The 23,033-nt window shown below is 42.1% G+C and overlaps 2 protein-coding genes and 1 long non-coding RNA gene across 5 annotated transcripts in view; 2 read left to right on the top strand and 1 right to left on the bottom strand.

The window, feature by feature from the left end:
- The first annotated feature begins 2,822 nt into the window (after nucleotides 1-2,822).
- LOC115594783 (uncharacterized) lies at nucleotides 2,823-3,550 on the top strand. Its single transcript, XR_003986554.1, has 2 exons — nucleotides 2,823-2,965; nucleotides 3,160-3,550. It is a non-coding gene; the product is annotated as an uncharacterized LOC115594783 (long non-coding RNA).
- An 847-nt stretch (nucleotides 3,551-4,397) lies between these two features.
- On the bottom strand, nucleotides 4,398-11,284 carry eral1 (Era-like 12S mitochondrial rRNA chaperone 1). Its single transcript, XM_030439034.1, has 11 exons — nucleotides 11,020-11,284; nucleotides 9,627-9,785; nucleotides 9,327-9,454; nucleotides 9,148-9,225; nucleotides 9,016-9,062; nucleotides 8,852-8,913; nucleotides 8,609-8,721; nucleotides 7,087-7,392; nucleotides 6,816-6,965; nucleotides 6,209-6,289; nucleotides 4,398-4,897 (listed from the first exon to the last, which is right to left on the bottom strand). Exons 1-11 carry the CDS (start codon nucleotides 11,123-11,125, stop codon nucleotides 4,775-4,777), a joined length of 1,353 nt encoding a protein of 450 aa, XP_030294894.1. The 5' UTR covers nucleotides 11,126-11,284; the 3' UTR covers nucleotides 4,398-4,774.
- A 7,419-nt stretch (nucleotides 11,285-18,703) lies between these two features.
- Nucleotides 18,704-23,033, top strand: part of fam222ba (family with sequence similarity 222 member Ba) — a 32,865-nt gene continuing 28,535 nt past the window's right edge. The window contains exon 1 of one of the 3 annotated variants that reach the window (XM_030438144.1): nucleotides 18,704-18,842. The gene's annotated coding sequence lies outside the window, so the exon portion shown is untranslated. Of the gene's footprint in view, nucleotides 18,843-20,006; nucleotides 20,148-23,033 lie in introns of those variants that run through there. The other 2 variants (XM_030438146.1, XM_030438145.1) reach the window with 2 other exon arrangements.

Raw genomic sequence — 23,033 nt, 5'->3', positions numbered from 1 at the left:
ACTTAGTTATGTTCCGCCACCGCTCATCATCTTTATGTACATGTCATGTTTTGGTACAATCCAGCACATAAATACCAATTATTTTCCCCATAAATAAGATAAAAGTGCAAGTATTTATCTGCCACACTCCCTGTCCCGGAGCCGTTATCTTTAGAGTAATTACACTATGTTCACAACCTTTAAGGATGTAGCTGTGCCAATTAAGGCAAACACATGTACAGCTCTATTTGGGGCCTTCCTACAGGATGGAATCTCCTCTTCTTTAAAAACTAATAATAATAATAATAATGATAATGATAATGCTCACATTTCTTCTGGCCAGATGTTTCATACGTCTGAAATGGGAACATGAGCTACCCTCAGATAATGACAGATGGATACAAATATAATAATTAAAAAAATAAATTAAAAAAAGGTTCACATCAGAAGGAAAAATGGAAACTTTCTTTTTCCATAAAACCTCCAGATACTTATTTTGCCTGAGGGAGGACCAAAATCACTCTTCTATAATGTCTCTCTCTGTCTTTCTTCCCCCAACTCTTAATTAGTCTGCTTATGTAAAAACTCATTTCCACAGTGGTTTTGCATTTTTGCTCTGATCTGAGCCTGTGAAGTGAGGGCGGGGGCTGGAGACTGGACAAAGCTAGAAACGGCTGATGCACCTACACGATGTCATGGCATTTACTTGAAACTTTTCTCCCCTTCACCTACAACTGCACCCAGTTTTAATCGAACATCCCCCCCCCCCCCAACCACCACCACCCACTGATGTTTGTCTCCTCTGATTAATGTGGATAAAGCCGGCGTGTTGCACAATGCCAGCTTCCTCCCTTTTTTGCTTTTTGTCTGCATGCGTGGCGACGAATACACAACTTATCTGTGAGCGCAAATGGAAATTTTCTGAAAAAAAAAAAGAAAAGAAAAAAAGCGTGGAGCGTTTCTGCTGCAGATAAAGAGCTGGAGCGAGACCAAGCCACCCAGATAGTCCTACCTCGTTCTTTATCTGCGCCTACACACCCCCAACCACCTCCCACACCCTGGCCTGACCATCGTATCATGTAACCTGGACCCTCCTAAAGAACGAGTTCATGTACAGAATGCATAAAACAGAGACCTAGTTAGAGAATTGAATTACTGGATCGCTGTTGAAAATATTCAGAATCACAGCCCTCCCCACACCCCGCTGTAGGTCCAGTGATAAATGAGTGTGACCTTAGAATAGTGCTGTCGAGCGCACTGTGAATATTTCTATGTTAATGATTTGGTTTTTGGAGCAGGTGCATTCATCAGCGTTGCTTGAGGAAGTCACTGCACTCAATACCTGAAAAAATAGGTGGCTTTATTGTGTACATCCTCTGATCTTGTTCAATTACTGCTTAACAAGCTGCTTTGTGATTTGAATTCAATGAGTCCAGGAGGCAGGAGGGCAGAGTCACCCTGAAAGATGTATTTTTCTCCACAAAGACAGACAGTTTTTTTTTTTTTAAAGGATGAAGACAAACTGTCGGAGATTGAAGACGCCAAACGACGACCCGCTCCATCACAGCCCGGGTGTAATATGATGCCTCGAGTTTGATATGCAGCGTCTTGTATGACACATCTAATAAAAAACCACATCTGAGCGCTCCCTATCCTGGAATCTGGCTGAGCGTGTGAAAAAAAAAAAAAAAAAAAAGGATTTAATAAGTCAGATAACATGACATCATCTGACATATCGTTGTATTAAATTCCAGCCCGTGAAACCATCACACATAAATCCAAAGGCTCAGAGGGCTTTAGAGGCGAACATTAGCTGTATCACTGCATTGCCAGTGGAGCAAGGAAAGGCCAAAACGCTCAGCTAATTTCTGTGAAGAGAACTTTAGAAAAATATTGAGAGAAAGATTTTTCATTCCTGCACGAAACACTATCCTTTTTAAAGAAATTCTGCCAGAACAAACTATTGAAAATGGTCAATTATAGGAAAAAAGGTCAGGTGAAGTTTCCTAGTCCACAAAACATTTCTGGAGCTCCACAGCAAAACAGAGTCGCAGCATTCAGATGGGGGTGTTTTAAAACGTTAAATGAAAATGCAACCAAATAGACAAAGTAAAACGGCTCCGTACAGCTTGACTGGCATAATCCAAGTCTGAGGAAAACCTGAGATCCCCAGCTGATTTGAAAAGACATCATTTAAACCCTTTAAATATCTTTCACTGTAGCTGCTAAGCTACAAGCGTTAGCAGGCACCCAGGCATGAGCTCAATTGCACATGAAGGGTGTACAAAAAGGATCTTTGGGATTCCAGACTTGAATTACGCCAGATGAGCTGTATGGAGCCATTTCATGATTTTGTTGGGGGGGGTTCACTTGTTTTTTTCATTTTATTAAAAGAAGTCTCCATCTCCTCCTGTTGTGTAGGGGAATGCCTACAACCCTGTTTAGCTGTGAAGCCCCAGGAATGTTTTGTGGACTATACTTTCCCTGACCTTCGATGCGGATGAGTACACAAGAGTTGATTTTTAAGGCTAGATCATTTTTTTATCTTTAGTAGATAATAACTGAATTCTCATTTTTCAGGTGAACTTATCCTTTAATGACCATTTTCCTTGTAATATAAATCAATGAATTCAAAACATTTACTAAAAGAAAGTTCTGTCTGGCCTCTCTTATCATCTCAAATGACAGTGTACACGCAGTTAAAATAAAAAATGAGCTTCATGTGTAATTTTTCTGTCAGCCGGTTGTAATAAGGGTGTGGGCAATTATCGGACAGAGGCGACCAGGTTAGGACCAGATAAGAAAAAAGTTCAGCCCGTGCTGTCTGGTCCACCCAGATGTCATCACGTATGCTAATGAGGCCGGGGGCTTTTAAGTGTCGGTGTCCAGCAAGCAGCAGCAGTTAGGATCCTGTGAAGCAGACATGGACGCATAGCAGCCCCAAAATATGAGCACGGGGAGCCAAATGTCAGCGGGAAATAAAGAGGTGAGTGTGTAACAGAGGCGGAGGAGGCAATGAGGCCTGCGGGTTGGGTTTATCTGAACGGATCTTGTTTTACACTACATTTTGGTAAAAAAAAAAAAAAAAGGGAATTATCTTTTCTTTTTAACCTTTCATATTTTCATTGGCTGGCATTCGCTGTATGCATCACTAATGAGTCGTCTATCTTTGTCTTGCAGATTCCAAACACAGCAGAGACCTGCTGCTCAACAGTTCTGTCTTGTGCCCTGGACAGGATATCATCTTATACTGTAAGTTTATTAAAGAGACACTACAGTATAGATGATGTACTATCCAGGGTTTCATTCCCCCTCCAGCACTATCAGCACACACTCAGGCCCAACCGACTGCGGTTGAAGCCTGCGCTGCACGCATTGCGGAGGAGGGCCGTCAAACCGTTACCATTACTGAGTTTTTAGTAATGGTAAGGGTTATATGGCCCTCGCTCAAACTCATCAGGACCGGGAAGGATGAAAAGACTTGATTGATGTGTTATTCATGATCTTGTGATTCAGTTTCTGAGATGTACTTATGGATGCATGCGAAATAAAATAAAGCTTGGCTCCCAAACAAGTGAGTAGCTCATTATTTTGGTGAAAGCAGGGTCTCAGCACGCTTAATATCTTCTGTTTGAGGGTTTACTTTAATGTACGTCAGCTATAATATTTTCAAGCAGCAGTTGGCTTGTCTAAGTGGTGATCTCTGCTGTGCTGCCGGCTTGTCTAATCACTGGGATGCAGCCGTTGCAGAGAGCAGGGATAGCTTGAGGGGCTGACACAGCTTCTGTGAGACATTCAAGGCCTCCCCCCCTCCCTCCTGTCGCCCTTGCTTTAGGCCACTAGCTGGTTATTCATCAAGACGCCCCGGATAGAGTAACCGTTGAGTTAACTCACAGGCAGCAGGAATGAATCCAATCACCATTATCTGACCCATTTTAGCATCAGGTTAGTGCTCCATTTTGCTATCCATTAGGGAGACAATTCAACCCTCGGGGGCAAGAGCCGGGTTTTATAAGAGCCAAAAAAGCAGAGGGTGGAGGAGGAGGAGGAGGAGAGAGAAAGGGAAGAAAGGAGCAGAACACAAAGTGATAGTCGCAGGGATGGATGGCCACACTTCAAAGGCGGTGGAGAAGGCTAAAGTGATGTGGGAGTGGAGGGAACACGGGTGGATGGTACATCAGGGACATTTGAGTGAACATGACTGTGCAGGTTCCGCTAGGCGCGAAGCGAGCGCCAAGTAAAAAGCTCTGAGAGCCAAAGATAAACCATCGGCCTTTTCACAGCTCGCCAAACCTGCTCAGCCATGAACACACTGTCAAACTTAGTCAAAACAGGCATTGATGACACTCTGTGTCATGTTTGTTGCCTAAAAATGTATCATTGCTAAATAAGTGCCAATAATGTATCACAGTCCATTCTTCAGCTGGTGTGAGCTACTTTTAATATACATATTTTGTACATTTAACTTGTTTAGTTAAATTCAATTTCTTAAAGTTGGGGGACCCAAGAGTAGCAGCATTTTATAGGTATATATATGTACAAATATTTCATAATGTCTTATCAGACTTCATGAGGCTGATGCATGAAGACAAAGGATGAAAAAGACAAAAATAATTTTCTTCTGACAGGTACCATCTAGGTGGGAGCTCCGGGACTGTAGCTATATGCCACATCGCAACTCCAAATCTGACTCATGATGAGATCTAATCCTGTGTTCGGCTCTGCAGGTCTGTCCTTCACAGAGAAAAATAAAAAAAGAGTCATCTTGAATCCAGCAGGACCGTTCTAGCCCTCTTCACTTCCTTAGTTTGACTGAGAGCTTCAGCTTTACATCCCTCAGGAAGACCCGGCTCAGGTCCTCGCCCACCTCATGGGCGATCTGCGCTACCAGCTGGCCAGCAGGGCCGATCACCATGCTCTGTAGACACAAAAAGGATAGGAACATTTGTTTTATTTCACAGCAGGAAGAAGAGTCCCATTTGAGTGATGCAGGTTTAAAACTTGAAACCAACTTAAAAGGTCCTTGTTGAAAATATTATGATGGTATCTGTTGCAAACAACAAGGGGTGTGGGAAGGTTTTATGAAGTCAACTTTGAGTTGGTGAACAGCATCATCTTTCAAAAATGACTGCCATGATGTCCCCTCTCCCTGTAATTACAAACTATGTGATGAAATATCTGACTATCAAAACTATCCTGTTATACAAAAGTTTGATCACAGGCACATATGAGCAGAAATAACCCCAAAAGAATCTCACAAAGACTCAAACTTTTTTTCGATAAAAATTCTTTAGTCCATGCAATTTCTTCCAGTGATAATTCATTTGAATACCTAGAAGCTCTACCATCATATGTATTTCAAGCCCTCTCTGAAGCTTGTTTTACATTGAGCTCGACTCAAAATTTCTGATTTAGTCAAATAAACCAAAAAAAGATGGGTTTGTGCCAGGAACTATTCATAAAAGAAACTAATTTCTTTGGTCAATCATCACTGTATTGCACTGGATCTACCTCTGTAGTCCTTTGCTGAATGTTAAAGCATGAAGCAAAGAATGGTGTTGGTCTAAGCCTTCTCTTCTCAGGCCTCCTCTAGAGGTCACTGGCCTTGAAATATTTCAGTAACACAGATGTAGCTCTGAATATTCTTTGCCATCAAATATGCATGGTTCAGAAAGGCTGCTCAAATATTTACAAGTTAAAAACTCAAAGAAAAAAGGAATGTGGAGGTACTGGGAGACGGAAAATAAATATCAGAGGCCATTAGAGGCCACAGGTGTCAATAACGGAGAGACTTCACTTCCTCCAGAGTAGTTTGTATTTTCTGTCAATATTCTTCATATTGATTTGGATGTGTGCATACCAGTGAACGCATAGGCACTTTCATGTTGTCGTACTATAATCTCATTCCTTCCTTTCACTTTTCCCAGTGTGATGGTTATTAGAAATCAAACCCAGATTAAATATTACAAAGAGTAATTTATTAATACCAGAGTGAAATTGCAGTGTTAGAGCACATGTGTCACATAAAACATATTAGGTAGGTATTAAACAAAACATAATCAGAAAGCCCAAGAATTAAAACGTAAGCTAAACTTAGCCAAGACTTTAAACAAGTAGCTGAACATGCAGATGTTTAAAGGAGTCAAAGCCCATTTTTAGTACACAGGCTCACAAGACACTTTACAAGAGCCGTGCTTCAAAAAGCCATAAATGTGTAGAGAGCACTTACCACGTGAGATACTTTCTTGGCATAAAGTTTCACAGAAATATGGAGCTCCCCATTTTCTACCTCTTGCCAGAGTTCAACAGACTGAAAACAGAAAAAATGAGATATTAACAATGTGCTCGATTCAACAAAGTGAAGGTCAACATGAAACAGGAGACGTCAGCTGTTGGCTTGAACTAGTAACCATTACTACACATCACAGCATTCTTTCCATGAATATTTAAGATTTCGTACGGATTAGTCTTATCGGGATGCGTTCCATGTGTTACATTTTTGCATTACTAGTGTGTAGTCAGTCAGATTTAACACCTTTGCAGTAAATACTACAGTAGCGGTAAATACAGACCAATGTGATAATTACCATGTAAATGAAAATGAAAATAATGCCCGAATGGGAAATTACAAAATGGCCCCCAGTGTGCAAACAAAAAGCAGAGTTGAAGCAGGCGGATGCTGCATCAAAGCACACATCAGCATGTAGGTTGAAAGTCAGTATGAAGGGCTTAAAATAAGCCGCAGACTCGGTGCAGCGAGATGTGATGAGCAAGTCAGTCAGCTGTCAGCTCGTCGTCATGTGTGACTGAGAGTGCAAAAATGGTCCATTAGTCACCTGTGTCACTGAATAGGGCACTTCCTGAGGCAGACACTCCAGAAGCTTCTCTCTGATGATGTTGGCGCAGACTTCCTCTGGACTCTGGTCAGTCAGGACCTCACTGTGGTACTGCCACGATCCTGGCTTGGCCTCAACCAATAAGTAGTTCTACAGCGGTGTGATAAAAACATGGTTATTGTCATGAAATAAAGTGGTTTAGTGTTATATTTATGATACAAAAAGCCATCTGTACACATTTCTCTTACTATGACCCTAATCTCGCATGTACCTTCAGCGCATCGATGTACTCGCTGTCCAAAGAGGAGAGCATGAAGACGTCCTTGAAGTGAGGCCAGCCCTGTTGGCTCCTCAGCGCCTTCAGTTTCTCTTTGCTCAGTACAGAGTTTGTCTCAGCGCTGTCCTCAGGCACTGTTTTGTCCTCATCAAGCGACATCTCTGAATCCCTCTCTGGCCTCTTTTCAGCCCGAGAAGGCCTGATCAAGGCCCTGACCTGCATTTTTTGTCCGTTTACCACTCCGCATGTCAACTCCGCTGTGATATTCAGCAGTCTGTCCTTGGCCTTAACCAGGTCCACCTTAAAAAAAGGTTAAACATCAGTGTAAACATCTATGAGACTCTTAAGTGCAGGTGAACAATTCTTTAAATGTTTTGAAAAGTGTTCAAGGAAATCTCATAATGTTTTTTTATTTTTCGTATCGTCAAGAGATCTAATTAAAAGACTCTAACCAACAACAAAGTGATCCCACGCAAAAGCAAGGCTGCAACCCTTCATATAGACAGAATCACAACGTTTGTTTACAATACATTCCAGGTTGAAAAGCTCTGCAACATACATTAGTTTACATACAATTTGTCTCGATTCTAATTAAAAGTGTATACATCTAATTTGTCTAAAATTCATTTCTGATACAGTCGTATCTTATTTATAACAAAACTTTCCATGACGTACTTTGGACATCTAATTTACTTGTTGGACCACAAACAAACAAACAAAAAAAAGACTGCTTGAGTTTAACCCGAACTAGCAGTTAATCCGAGATGTCGCCGCTGTGTACATATCAGACACTAGCAAAGCAACACAGTACATAAAATAAGACGGTGGAAAGCTCAGAGAGGTCGAACAACCGTGTCATAGTATACATCTTTACAACATTACAGTTGTTGTTACAGTTTGTAAAAAATGACAACACAAATAAACGTTAAATAAAGTTGATTTAAACATCTCTCCACAACGCAAATCAACAGCCAGTTTTCTACCCAACAGTGACTAGGCAGAGTGATTTGGTCTATACGATCATAAATGGAGAGAAAAGAGAAAAAACAGAGAAAAACTGAAACAAACAGAGAAACAGACACACACACCGTCTTGCTGCTGTAAATATCCAAATACATTATTTGACCTTGTTTGAGTAAAGTTCACTGAACACTACAGTGCCCAGCTGTTTTAGAAAATTATTTAGGCTTTAAAGAAAAAGAAAAAAAAAAAAAAAAGTCCTTACATCTTCAGGAGCATCGAATAAGCTGAGTGTCAAAAAAGAATTGAGCAAGTCAGAAACAAATAAGAGAAGGACTAAGACGTTGCGGTTTTGAGCGCAAGTATTGAATAACCAAGGTCTTATTCTTTAAATTCAGAAAATAATCTTCTCCAGGTATTTCTAAGAAATTTAGCACAAGGGACAGCTGCATCAACATATATGTCTTTTAATGGGGAATCTAAATGAAAGTATTTGTTGGTGTGACGAAAGCCTGATGACAGTGTAGTCAGTGTGTATTATTCTGGGGGAAAATACCTTATTGAGGACCAGGATTGCAGGGATGTGAGGGTGCTGAGCCAGACATTTCAGCACCTCATTGTCAAGCCTGTTGCACGTCCACTTGTCTGCCGCGTCCACCATGACTACCACTGAGAATGGACAGTTCCAATTATGAGCCCTTGAAACTCAGCACTATATTTCACTCTCTGTGTTAAATCAAAACGAAACTGCAGCTCAGCCTCAACTAATAAAAAGGCTCAGTGTAAATTTATGTCATACTTAGGTCGGCTTCTTTGACTGTGTTCCAGGGATCCACGAGCAGAGACTTCTCCAGCTGGTGTCTGTGGAAACATAGGCCCATTCATACATTGCACTGAATAATAACACTGCATGTAGACTACAGATTTAAAAAGAAACATCAAAAATCTAACGAAGGAAGTCACCTTTTGACCTTTGATGCAGTGGTGAGACCAGGAGTGTCCAGTATAACCTACAAAACAGTCACACACATGTATTGACTTTCAGCTTTTTACCATGAGTAACTTATAACAGAAGAGACTGAAAAGAGCTCTTACTATCTGTGTGTCATCTTCTGTTAAGACGCCCATGGCACGAGTCCGTGTGGTGTGTACTTTCTTGGACACAGCAAACACCTTTAAGAAAGAATTATTCACTGTAAAAAAAAAAAAGGTCCTAATTCAGGCAGACAAATCAAAGTGTGTAGGTGTGAAAGGGAGACGGTCAGGACAGTAACCTTTCTGCCAAGGAGCTGATTGGACAGTGTGGACTTCCCAGCATTTGGGGAACCTATTATGGCAACTTTCAACACCTTTGCATTGTCAGGCTGATCGGGATGTCTGAGTAACAGAGACACCTGTTCACCTGAAAACACAAAAACTAAATTAATCCTCGGACAGACAATTTGACAGCAGTAAGAGGAGGAACTCAAACATCAGACTGGTGGCAGGATGACGTTGGGGAAAAAAAAAAAGACTGAGCCAGAATGATCAGATGAGTTCAGGGATGTAAATCTCTGAGGCAGTGGTCTGATTACCGTTGTCCGGCGGAACTGAGGCTGGGTGGCGATAAAAACTGCTGTCTGCCTCTTCTGCTTTGCCTTTGATCAGTCTGTCGAGAAATGCTTCAGATGTAATAAAACAAGCAGGAGTGAAGATAAATCCGTTCCTTCCTCCTCTGCTGCAGGCAGCATTTCCTGTAAAGACATCAACATCCCTATTACAGTGCTGCCAACAAGGCTGCGGGATATCTGAACCATTCTGCTTACTTGGAAGTCTATGGATATGTCAAAGTATAATAATGCATTCAGATGGCCTTGCTCATAAGCTTGTTCATAAAACTAGCCACACAATGATTGTGCACATTGTGTACCTCTTTGGGAACCACAGAAAACTTTACTGAAAATGCTTTAACAAAAACTGATAACGCCATAAGGAGAATAAGCTGATTTTCCATTTGATGAAAGGCTTTTTTGATTGGTCTATCAACAGAAAATTGCTTCACAATTTTTTATATATTGTAGATTTAGAACTTCATGCAAATTGAAGACATCACTTTCCTGTGCACTACAAAACTGACAGTAATTGACAGCTATTTAACATTACATACACTATACAATTAGGGATGCCAGTTTCAGATTTCTGCAACTCATTTTAGCTGGTGCCAATTCCCAAATATGCACATATTTTCTCCATCTAATTGCAGAGAACATCAGTTCACTCTGGCAGTGGATTTAGCATATTATTATGGCTACTTGTATTGCGATGGCCCACCGGCAAAGGCAGATTCACAATGCTTTTCAAAATTAAATTCTTGGCCTGTCATATCGGCAGAAATTTGCATTTCAGGCCAATGCCAACATTTGATTTTAAAGCCTTTATCGACCAATACCAGTGACATGGCATTATTGCCATGCATCCCTGTAAACAATTATTGGATTAGTCGAGAAAAATATATCAAACATTACTTCTTATCAAAAAAAAAACATGCCTGGTTTAAAAAATGCAGGTGACCCTGACCTCTTTAAATTAAATCTACTCCTTTTCACTCATTGAAAAACACAGACAGTATTTACATTCACAGAATCAAGCTCCAGTGTGCAAGCCTTACACTCGGACATGAGGTGAGTACAGAGAGATTTTCTCCCTTCAGCAGATGAATATCTAAAGAGCTTTCTGTGTCAAACAACAGATGCATCAAAAAAAGCACCGTAGCGTCATTTTTTGTATTTACACGTTAGCATACTGTGTGTCAGATGAGCGGAGAAGTGCACTGATTTCTTGTGTCGCTCTGCTTCCTCATAACGTCAGAGCACGCTGAATAGCTGAAGGCCCCATTTCCCCCACTTTACATTTATCCCATACTTTTTTACCAACACAACACGCGTCCTGGCCTCAGAAATGACATAAGAAAACATATCTGTATCTGACCTGCCGTGAGAAACCATGACGCACTTTCCTGCCGAGCGGACACGACGGCCCGTCTGGAGAGGACGGCGGAGTCCCTGAAGAACCGAGCACACACCCTGAGAGCCATGGAGCCTTTATACCGGCTACCGCTGTGTTAAAGCTCGAATGACGGTATTAAACGTTTCGGAGGTGAGTCGCTTGTTTGCATTCACATTGCCTACAACAGGGAGACACCATGTTGATTTGACCGAAGAGAAACAACTTCCGCTGTGAAGAGAGTGTCCACAGAGGTCTGAGTGGAAGCTTCACCGCCCCCTAGAGACCAATGTGTCAACTACAACATGTACCTTGATCCTGTGTCTGTAGTCTGTTTTTCAGCGTCTAACACTTTTCTTTTTTTTAAATAACCCAGATTAAAATGTCTTTTTTTTTACCCTAGTTTAGCGGTGTGGATATTAAAGGGTAACTCCACCAATTTAAACATTGTTTACAGGTCTTGAGGAGTACTACTGCATGTGAGATAAAAGTAGTATAGTAGTGAGTAAGTTTTCGTGATTCCAGAGGAAGCTCTCTGGTAAATAATAATAATAATAAAAATAATAATAATAATAATAATAGACATTTTTTTAATTATTTTTATAGAGCTTTTCAAAAACCAAGGATAGAAGGTGCTTCACAGAATATGATAGCACACAGTACAAGAAAGATTCTAAGTGTTGTATCGTAGGCAGCTCATTTTCTTGGAGGGGAGTTGCAAGAGGTGAAACATCTCCAAGAAAATGTCCAGTTGCCTACGATACAGCCCTTACCATGACCTGGATGACTTAGAACCTTCATCAAAAGTATAAGCGAAAGACAAAATAAGCAAATAAAATGCAATAAAATCAGATGCCTCACCAAGTACAATACTGGCGCAATGAGCAGTAAACAAGACATATGAAACAGAGAGAACAAAGATGAGTGTTACGAATATCTCTGGTTCTGCTGTATGGATTTTGATAATTTGTTTTTAAACCGACCATAATGAGTCCAAGATTGCTACAGGAGCGTAATGTTAGACCAATGGACTACTTTCAAAACCTTGTGCCTGGTACCTTTACGTGTACATTTCTATGAAAAATAACCTAATAAAAGTTATAATATAATTTCTATAAATAAAACATAATCAAAGTAATGCATCATCTCACAGCAAACCCCTCTGTAACTCCCTCAAGACTCCCCCCCCAGTTTGGGAACCACCTGTCTGCAGGACATTTAGAAGCTAAAACCAGCCAATGGCAATTCCAAATCAGCTCATCATAATGCACAAACACATCTGCCGACATGAGCAACTCGCAGTTTAAAATGGATGACAGCGCTCAAAAGATCTTTTGGCTCGGGTGATATTCTCCAGATTACTTTGTGAGGGATGGTACGCCTATAACCGCAAATCAGATTTGCACTGTGCAGACTTTTCCTTTCCCTCTTGTCCCTTGAGTACACAAAACAGAGCTTCTCCCCGAGGGTGCTTGGAGCACATTTGTGACAATGTTGTCGAGGATATATCGAGCATCCGTGCTTAAAGCAATATGCCAACCTGAGGAAAACATTGCACACTCGCATATTAACACCCTGCAACTCCTCAGTACTAATTCACAATGACAAGCTGATATAATGACTTGATAACCATGAAGTCTGTAAGGTTAATCATCAGGCTAAAAGGACACAGTTTGCATATTGATGGATTACTGTTACATGTTGTCTTCATTGTGTACGGCAAATCCAGGCAGAGCAGATGTCTCCCCATAGTCCATCAAACACGCCGGCTGTTTGTTAGTCCTCGAGGACTTGCTCGGGGCGGAACAAACACCACCACTGGGGAGGACGATGAAGGATATCAGGTAGCTCACAATCTGTCATCATCTAACTCTAAAAGCTCAGCAGCAATGGAAGGGCAACAAAAATGGAGCTTTTAGCAGACACTTACTGCCGAATTCCAATTGAACCAGAAACCAAAAGGATATTTGAGGATCAGTAATGTTTGAACTTTCTCTCTATCTGCATCCCTCCCACTCTCTCCCTCTCTCTCTCCCTCTTAAATTCATTCAAGGCCTTTTCTCCCTCCGGGCTTTCCTCACATGGCCATTTCACGTGGGAGTGTATCAGAGTTCTTTCTATGACTGCATTAACTTTGGCCTTCAGAAAGAGCTCTCTCTCTAAAAAAAAAAAATACAAAAAGGCTTCGCCTGCAGACCATTTAATCATAAGCTGTAGCCCACTTTGCCACTTGAAGTGCACTTGCCAATGAGATTCAGCATGGTGTGATGGAAAACCTCCCTCTGCTGCTGCAATTCAGTGCGCCGTTGATTGCTAATCAATCTTGTCTTATGCAATTTTAACAGAATTAGAATACAGTGTGTTCTGTTTTCCCTTAATTAATTGGGGAAAGGTCAAATCTCCCTGAATTCTCAGAATCTGCAGCTAAACCAGGTGATGGCTTTCCTCCACATCAGGTTTTTATGCTCTGGTAACCCCCTTGTTGATTTGCTAATATGACTAGCTGGGATTAGACATGCAATAACTGGCAGCGTCTGCACTAATAGGAAGATCTGGCTGCTCACGAGAAATAACAAAGTTCATGGAATAATAAGCACGAGCCATGGGGCATGTCAGCGGGGAGCAGAGGTGGGAAAAAACAATCTGTCAGCGCGTCAGAGCATCCATCACTCCATCACTGCTGATTGCAGTGAGAGGCGTGATGCTGCACAGCTGGCTGATTGTCTATAAAACAGCCGCTCCTGAACTTTCTCATGCTGAGAACTCCAACGCAGACAGGCTATTTGTACAGGATCCCGCAGATTAATGAATGGATGGATGAATTTCCACATTTGATAAATGAGAACGCGGCTAGATTTAACTGTCACGTCTGACGTGACACCCTGAAGGTCCCCCAAGGTCCCTCGATTCAGCAATCACTGCTCCATACGTCCTTGCTCAGATGGCTTCTTAAAAGAGGTGATTTAGCTCCCAAACTACCCATATAGGTCACACTGATGCTCTGATTGTACAATCTCTCTCTCGGTGGGGGAGATAAAGGGAAAAAAAACTTTTATTCATTCTAGACTTGCAATCGATGTGACTTGTCTGTGAAGTGGATCAATAATGCCTCTCTTTGAAATCATCAATCACGTCAGTGGTGAATTTAAAAAGCGTAATTAGGAACAGCGTTCTTAAACATCCTGTATTGATGTCTTCTTTGGTATGGAGAAAGACACCATTCTGCATCATTAACTTTGTATTATTGCCTGATGGAGCCTGCTGCCTCTACTTCCCCACCTGCTGAACTCAGAGCGCTGTGTGTGATTGGGCTTTCAGACCAAATTCTCCCCTCTTTCACTTGCTGATGGGGGAAGTGAAGCTTGCAGGCCTAAATTGGCTGGAGTATTGTAATGAGGGTCCCGTCCATACTGGAATCCAGACCACGGAGTTACCCTTCACAGTGCTTTCTATCAGAACTGTTTGCGGAGCTGAACACGTGTAATTTTCTCCCTAATCATCTTATTTGATTACCTTTGTGCAGCTCCTAACCTGACATGACATTACACGGCCGTGAGCACACATTCTCCAGCACTCCCATAACTTGCCACAATCTTCCGTGTTGTCCATCTGTCTCTCTCTGGTAATAAAAAGGTATCAATACTGTAGAGAGGGCAGGTGGGCGGTTGTAATAGAGTAATTTATTTTAGTTGTCACAGAAATATAAGTCTTTGATTAGGGAGCTATACACATCAGGCTACACAAATAGAACCTTTCATCAAATCACAAAGCATGTGACACTATTGACCGTGGAGTCCTCTCACTGGGTTTCATCTTCCCCGGCAAGATTCATAATACAATATGTGAAGGTTGCAAAGATGCAAAAGGCAAGGGTAATTCAGGCCAAGGCAAATCTTTCAGCCAGAGAGCCAGATGAGTGTTTCATATGGGCCCGTGAAATGCAGGAACAAACAGTGTTTTAGGAAGATGTTGGTGCAAGAAGTGCTGATTTTCTATTATAAAATGACAACTAAATGTGTTAATGTTTGTGGCATCCTAGGCGTAAGGTCGTGGATCCCCAGTGGTTATTTTTCCCAACCTGGGAAGTAAAAGGGTCTGCTTACCTTGATTATTTTCTCACATACCCCTAGCAGTAAATATCCATGCAGATAGTGTCGTTTTAAATGCAGAGGTTTCAAAGAATATCAACCAATACAATGAAAGTGAATAAAGACATTGTAGGTAAGGATTTAAGTGATTTGGGCCTCATGGTGGTTGCTCAAAAAGTCCTGAAAACTGATGGTAAAATCTCAATAAACAAGTGCAGATGGTTCCATACAGGGCACAGCGGCTCACTGACTGGTCTGATGAGTTTGAAAATAATGTGAATCATAGGTTATGGCCTCTCAACCCTACTGGGAGATTTCAGAGTGAAATGTTAGACAACGCTCTCCACCACCATCATAAAAACTTAATTCATGAATCATCTTCAGGAGAATTAAAGCTCCTCTGGAGGCGTGTGAAGCACAGTACTTTACTCAGACACTTGGTCGCTTTTCCCTTTCAATATGTCAGACCATCATAGCCTGCTAATCAAAATGTGACAACATTTCGTCATTACAACTCAAAGATTCACCACAAACACTCTCCTCTTGAAAGATTGGGATGGTAGACTTTCCTATTCAGTGCACATGTGTGTGCTACTTCTAACAACACACACTGTACGATTTGTCCCAGGTTTCAGTTGATGGAACCCTGAAATTATCATCACATTCAGTTGCTGCAGAACAATACCACAGTGTATACATACTCATTTACATGAAAAACAACTGCATTGAATTTCACTCAATTAGACATAGGGCCTACGGATGATTTGTTGGCAAAATCGATGTAAGTACCGCACTAAAAGTACTTATTACCGTTTAATTGCATCTGTTATATGGAATTATTATTATAATTAGTACATTAACATGTAAGCAGCATGTTAACACCCCAAATGGTCATGACTGGAGTCAACTGAAACTACTTTATGTACTGTTGGGTATTCCTATAATATAAATAATCATATCAATCAAACTGATAATATCTTTTGCTTTGTAAAATCTGAATCTTCAAGGGAACTGGTGATGAATATATAGATATAGCTGTCAATACAGTCAATGTAGTGGTGTAAAACATTCTTTATTTTCCTCTGAAATGTGTTTGAGTAGTAGAACTAATTAGAAATACTCACTTTAAGTGTCTTCAGGAGTAATGGAATACATGTAACAGGATCACCCAATAAGAATACAAAAAAAGTAACCGTATTCCATTAAAATTACAGGAAAAAGATGTTATTAGATTACAGATACATTCTGTAAAAGGGGGGTCTCACACAACATCATTCTGGTCTAAAGAGAAGACAGATACACCAGTGTGTATTATTACAGAAGTCACACTCGTTATTAAAGCTTGATAAAAGGGTTATCTTATTGATATTTCTTTTCTCTTTTTTCTATGTTTGGTATTAAAATCGAAAAGCAACAGAAAGTGATCCAGTTACGTTACTTTAATATTGTGATACTTGGATTACTTTACTGACTACATTCTGTAACAGGTAATTCATAATTGTATCGAAATACTTCTTTAAAATAACCCTCCCAGCCCTGCACACAACCAGAATGACAGCTAGCTGCTGCTAACTGTTGCTGTCATGGGCTAGTTAGCTCAGTTGGCCCATGCTGCTAGCTATTAGCTGACTCCTACCTACCTTGGCTTTGCTATTGGAGCGCCTCTTGATGTACAAAGCAATACTATGAGACAAGAAGGGCCGGGGCTAGCTAATTAGCATGCTAACTTGAGACTTGCCTAAAGCTAATTGTAAACCATTACACAACACTATTATAATTGTTATTAGTTTACATATAAAATTATTAAGGGTTAGGGTTATTATTAAGACTAGTGCAGTGCCTGTAACAAAAGTGTATTCCTATAAAAAAAAGTGGGAGGTTAAGGAGCTTTTTCATGGATGGCCAAATGAGGCTGTGTTTGAAGGTGGGACGTCAGGGATATTTAGGTTTGTTGTGAAATCCGATATTCCAGGGTATAATTGGCTGTTTTAGACTATTTTTGATTTTGCCATTATATTTCACCTTAAAAACTATTTACTTGGTGTCATTATTTTTAGCACAACCTCACATGTGTGACTGTACAGTTATTTTTTTTATTTTGACAAACTGTATTAACACAATGGACCTAAAATCACAAAAAAAACATAAAATCCGAGTAGAAAAAGTTTGATTTTTTTACTGTGAAAACCACAAATAAACATATTTACAACAAACCTTTTTTTTTGTTTTACTTATAATGCAATATAAATTGTTGTTTGCTAAATTTGTGCATACATTTAAAAAATTTACAAAGTTATATGTAACTATTTACATTTAAATGCAGGCAATGCTCAGGTCTGCCTGTGCTCCTTGAGAGCTGCACTGCCTGCTCCACATTCAGCATCTTCTCATTGTTCTGACTCATTAAACGAAAAACCGACTCCACTACACACTAAACACACTACACCAAACACTACATAACACACTAACTACACACTCCAAACACGCTAAATGTAACAAATTTCTCAACTCTCAATATTGCTGTCTGACCGTCGTTGCCTGTCAATCATCCGCCTAGGTCCCTCCCACAACTTCCTGTTCCTCAACAACCAAACTTGCTGCTTGGACCGTTTTTACCGTTTCTTCCTGCACCAGACACAAAGCAAACGTGACGGCAATGTTCGCGAAAAAGCGTGGCAGACATTATTTACCCTAGGTCCGATTTTGGACGTGCCGATGCGGCCGGTCCGTCGCCTCGGTAGGTGGCCGTGTAGCTAGCGGCTAGCGGCTAGCAGCTAGCTAGCGGCTAGCTACACATGAACATCCACAGATTCCGATTCCACTTTGTTGTCCGCGCGTCTCCGGATCTCCTCAGACCCGAACAGACTCGGTCCAGACTCGTTTAATCTCATTAATCCACAACAGTCAGTTTAGATGCACAGAACAGAACGGACCTAACCGCCGGCAAAATCCCAGTCCAGCTCGCGCCGCTGCAGGTATAAATCCGCTTGTTTCTTCAGGTACGTCGTGGGCTTGAGCTCTGCAGTGATTGGCTCTGGTGCGCACGTGGCCACGGTGTGCAGTGATTGGCTCTGGTGCGCACGTGATTGTGGTGGCTCTGGTGGACTATGCTCGGTGGAATTTGTAAAGCATTTATGAAATAATTTATTCACGGTATCATTGCAGTCCAAACAAATGCTTAGATGCACACCACTGAACCACGCAGCAGCCATGTTGAAAGTCTCGGGTCAGTGTGATCCTTATCCGCAGAGATATTTGACCAACAGACACATACACACACACACACACACACACACACACACAGACAGACAGAGATTCCGTGCATTTATAGATAGATACCTCTGCCTCTCTGGTTGTTGGCCAACCCTGATGATAGACAACAGAGGACAACTACAGTTTTTGTTCAGCTGTCAAAATGATTAAACATCAACATATAGTTTGCCTTCTTTAACTTATTTCATCTTCCACTGGGCAAACATAATAAAATTAAAGCTGACCAATCCAATCTCCCCCTGCCTGTACCTTTAAACCACTCTGCTGTCCTGCGCAGCGCACGGCTCAGTCTGGAACTGTCCCCAGCTACTGCGCATGCGCCGGAAGTTGCTGCCGCAGACGGCAGCAGCAGCAGTGATTCGGCAGCGCAGGGCAACGGGAGACAATCTGTCCGTTTTAAACCATGGCGACGTACTAAACGATGCCTTTCGCAGAGGTAAACGGAGAGTAAGTAGTTGTATCTTAATAACACCCCTGCCGCCTGATACTGTGTGACATCCTCTCATATTTTGGCATTAATATTGTGAAAGCTTGAGGAGGCAACAATGGGACTGTGTATGTTTCAGACTGACTGGCTAGGTTAGCTAGCCAGGAGCCTGGGCAGTCAGCTGGCACACTGACTGGCAACATGCAGCTTTATAGCTACTGTACTGCTCCCCTGTATTGTCTGCCTATCTGCTGTAAACCCTAACGGCGTTAGTGGCTTTTATGAGCCACACATATTTTATTCAGGTACTAAAGGAGTCATAAATTCTTGTTTAACGCAGGTGTTCACTGGAACTGGGCTTGTGTTGTTGGGCTGGTTAGCTAATTGTTTTTTGTGGGTTTTTTTGCAATGTGACAACAACCAGCGCGGATTAAGTAGAGCTCCGTTTGCCTGCCAAATCATCATCATAATTGCATCTTCATCATTGGTGTTTTCATTAACCTGATGCAGACAGTTTTGTGGCACCTCTCGGAAGAGAAATAACAAGTTCCGTTCCTGAGAGAAGCCCATCTGTGAATGAAGTTCGAAGTGTGTTTTTTCTCATGCGATCCCCGGCTTTGTATAAAGTATGGTTTGGCTGTCAGCTGGAGTTGTCTCCCACCGCTCGTATCCGATGCACTCATTAGGACATGCGTGCACACATCCACATTTAGAGTCTCAGTCGTCTTCACCCGTCATACAGATGTTGTGTGCGCTCCTCTTCTCGCTCGCCGGAGTGTCTGCAAATAGCACCTCTTAATATAACGACATGGGAGAGTGTTCCCACCTGCAAAGGCAAGTGTTAAAGGTGATAACAAAAGGTTGACGTCACCGGGCTCATCCTGATCCTGCCGCACAACCTCGACCACTGAGGAGGAGGAGTGCAGGAGGAGTAGTTTCAGAGGAGGAGAGCAGTTTTTCTTTTTTTCCTTTTTTTTTGCCATAACGTCTAATGGTTCGTGTCTGGAAGGAAAAGGTTTATCTCTGATCAGATTTCGGGGATCCTGAGGGCACACTTAACTAATGGGATCCTATCGATGTTTCTCCCCCCTCCAAGGCTGATCTTTACACGGCGGAATGTTAATGTTGCCACAGCTTGTCCGTGTTGTCTTTGGCTGCTCTGAGTCTGCTTTTTATGGCTGTAGTCGTCGGTCTGTAATGTCATGGAGCATGACGGATATGATTTAACAACAAAACAAGAGAAAAAGAGGCACACACCGCAGTAAAGCAACACTTCTGAGACCGGAGGCTGGAGTATGGAAGTGATCGTGTTCACTCTGCACATGGTAAGGTGGAGGAAACTGTTTCTGTCTGCATTTATTTGCATGGGCATTTTTGCGAGTGTTTATGTGAAAAGCCATTATCTCACCTTTACTGTGACAATAGTGGGACTGTTTGGTTTGTGAAAGGGAGGATGTGCTCGGCCGCTGCTTACTCAAACAAGAGCCTGACATTACTTGCTCAAAAGTGCAGTTTTGCAATGTAGCTTTCTTCTCCCTACATTTTCCAAAGAGCGGATAATTAAATTTCAGACCTTGTTGTCTGGGAAACTCAGGCCCCTAGACTCAGTGCAATTATCGTGCGTAGAAGGAACCCTTTTTGCATTTGGGTGCTATGTTTCCCAGCACAATGAAGATTAATTAGGTCTTAGAAACAAATGACTGTAAGGCCTCTCCCCATCTGTAAAACGCGGCTCGCCTCTAATGACAGCAATCTCACAGATACTTGGAAGAATGAGAGTAAAAAGGCTTCAAAGTTGCTGTGAGATATTGTAATGTAAAGGCTTACAACAGTGCAGACTGTGACTATGCATGCTTTTAAGCATTTACTTCCATTCACGCCTGGGAATGATTTGTGTGTGTGTGTGCGCTTGCTTGCAACGGCTGCAGAGGAGCCTGAATGTCAGGAGCACCTGGTTCATTAGTTCGTGTCACGCTGGTCAGCATTGTAGAAAATTACAGCGTTGGGCCAAATTGAAATACCACTTGAATGCATGTGTTAATTAGATCTCTGCGTGGCTTTTCAAAGTGTCTCTCCTCCTCTGCCAGTGAGTCATGTGCTGACTCTTTGACCTGTCACCGCAAACCCGGAGTCTTTGCTGAGGGCAAGCTGACAGAAAAGCGAGTTTGCATTGGTTTTTCCCAGCCAACCACTATCAAATATATTGGAACGTATTGATTTACATTGTGGGCAGGAGGAGGGTAATTTCCTCTAGAATACTTGTGTAGTATCTTGGCTGCTGTAGCATCTTGGCTGCTGTAGCCTCGCAGTATGCCGGAGCCCGTGGACAAGGTTAAACTATTAAAAAATACATATTGTGAAGAACAAACGCACCTACAAGTTTAAGCTTACTTGAGTGGAAGCTTTTAAAGTAGAGAGTAGAGTACAGTGTGAATGTAATACGCTAACCCCCACACCGTTTTCAAGATACTAACCTCACTGTATCAAACTTTCCCCTTGTAAGCAAATGGCACAGCAGATATCGTTAAGCGAGTGCCTTACGCCGAATCCCGAATGTTTTGTGTCGCAGAGGGTTCTCCACGTGAACACCAAACAATCTGATTCCCAACATTAGGCTTGTCTCAGACGGCAGTAATAAGAGGATAACATCAAAGCTCTGCTTTATTTCTTAGAGACTTCAGAGCAAGACCATGAATAACAGATCACAAGGTACAAAGACTGAATGAGAGAACTTGAGCAGCTTTTATGTTTCAGCTGTTGTTGGGATTCACAGCGAGCTCATTAAAATACATTGATTAGTAACAGTCCCGATTCTGTGATTGTTGACTGTGAAATGGCTCGGCTAACCAGCATATTTTTGATGCAATGATTTTCTATGCTGGAATGAGCCACTTGGCCGATGCTCATTTTGGTTTATTCAAAGCCAGTCATTTGATGTAGCGTTTTAGAGACGGTACTTGAATTGGAAATGTGAAACCATACGCTCTTCCCAAAGCAATACATTTGTCCCTTTCATTTTCTAGCGGGGGCCGTGTATGTTAAATCTCTTGCAGGTGTTGTCTGTGAATTTTATGCGCATAGCAGATTTTTATTTTCCTCACCCTGGTTGTTTCCAATGAGCAGCAGCATTTGTTGAATATCATCCATTTTGCTAAATGAGACTGCCCTGCTGTCCCGGACAGCAGGCCGGAGATTTCCCAGGTACCGGTGATCTGCCAGCCGGCTCCACCTTTCAGTCCTCCGGTCAGCAGGGCAGCTGTCAGCCCACGCTCGCCCACTCAGCCACCCACCACTTTGGAGAGACTTCGTGCGAGGCCACCCGATGTCTTCTCAGCTGTATGAGTCTGCGCTCAGACAGAGAGCAGATGTTTGGTAGCCTTTGTGCGAGTGGGCAAAGTCAGGAGACCCAGTGTGAGGGTCAAACACAGGTCAGGCTCGGAGTAAAGAACTGCGGCCACATGATACATCAAGATCAGGTGTTTAGGACATCATGGGCAACTTCTGGTTACCTTTGAGAGCAAGGGACTGGCCTGCAGGGCTCAGGCATCGGGTCAGCTGTTACATGGTATTCAGTTTGGTTCACATGGGTTGTTTTATTTTCTGCCAGATGACTGCAGGCGATAGGCCTGATTTGAAGACACACTTTCTGTCTTTGTTTGCTACATTTTTGCATTCTCCATTACTTCTTTTCTTTTTTGCATGGATTTGCATGTTAGCCGGCAGGTCCAATTAGGGCAAAAAAGTACTGCTCTTGCCGGGTAGTTTGCGTAATCAGCAAACCAGAGGCCTTAAGCCAGGGAATGCTGCAACCTGACGTGACAAACACCAAGACTAAAGGGCTTTCTGAAATTGTTGTGTCTTCAGCTTGAGGACAATCGGGGGGGAAAATCTAAGCCTCCGGGTGACATTCACAGCAAAAACAGCAGTCATAGCAGCAGGAGGAACAAGTCGTGGTTTAGGAGAGCATCTGTGTGATCAGGCTTGTCGGAGGCACTGGAGACGACAGCGTTGTTTATCCACCTCCATCTCGCAGGAACAGCAGAAGAGCAGGGCAGATACTGTTATCTGTTTATGGCACAAGATAAGGCCGTTTCAATCGGATCACTGACCCTCCAGTGACACTCTCCACCCCCAGTGCCAAGCCCTCTGTAATAAGAGGTTGCCAGGCGAGTCCCATATCACTCTTAAGTAATCCTAATAGATGCTATTAG

Source organism: Sparus aurata, chromosome 13 (assembly GCF_900880675.1).
Source record: "Sparus aurata chromosome 13, fSpaAur1.1, whole genome shotgun sequence".
Taxonomy (NCBI): domain Eukaryota; kingdom Metazoa; phylum Chordata; class Actinopteri; order Spariformes; family Sparidae; genus Sparus; species Sparus aurata.
This window is presented reverse-complemented; position numbering and strand designations above follow the sequence as displayed.

What these genes read in the sequence shown, in the direction of transcription:
- eral1 (XM_030439034.1), bottom strand. Translation starts at nt 11,125, where the DNA reads ATGGCTCTCAGGGTGTGTGCTCGGTTCTTCAGGGACTCCGCCGTCCTC. An exon ending in GTCATGGTTTCTCACGGCAG is followed by an intron (nt 9,786 to 11,019) that starts GTCAGATACAGA and finishes ATGTCTTTACAG; the next exon opens with GAAATGCTGCCTGCAGCAGA. An exon ending in TGCCCTATTCAGTGACACAG is followed by an intron (nt 6,290 to 6,815) that starts GTGACTAATGGA and finishes TTCTGTTTTCAG; the next exon opens with TCTGTTGAACTCTGGCAAGA.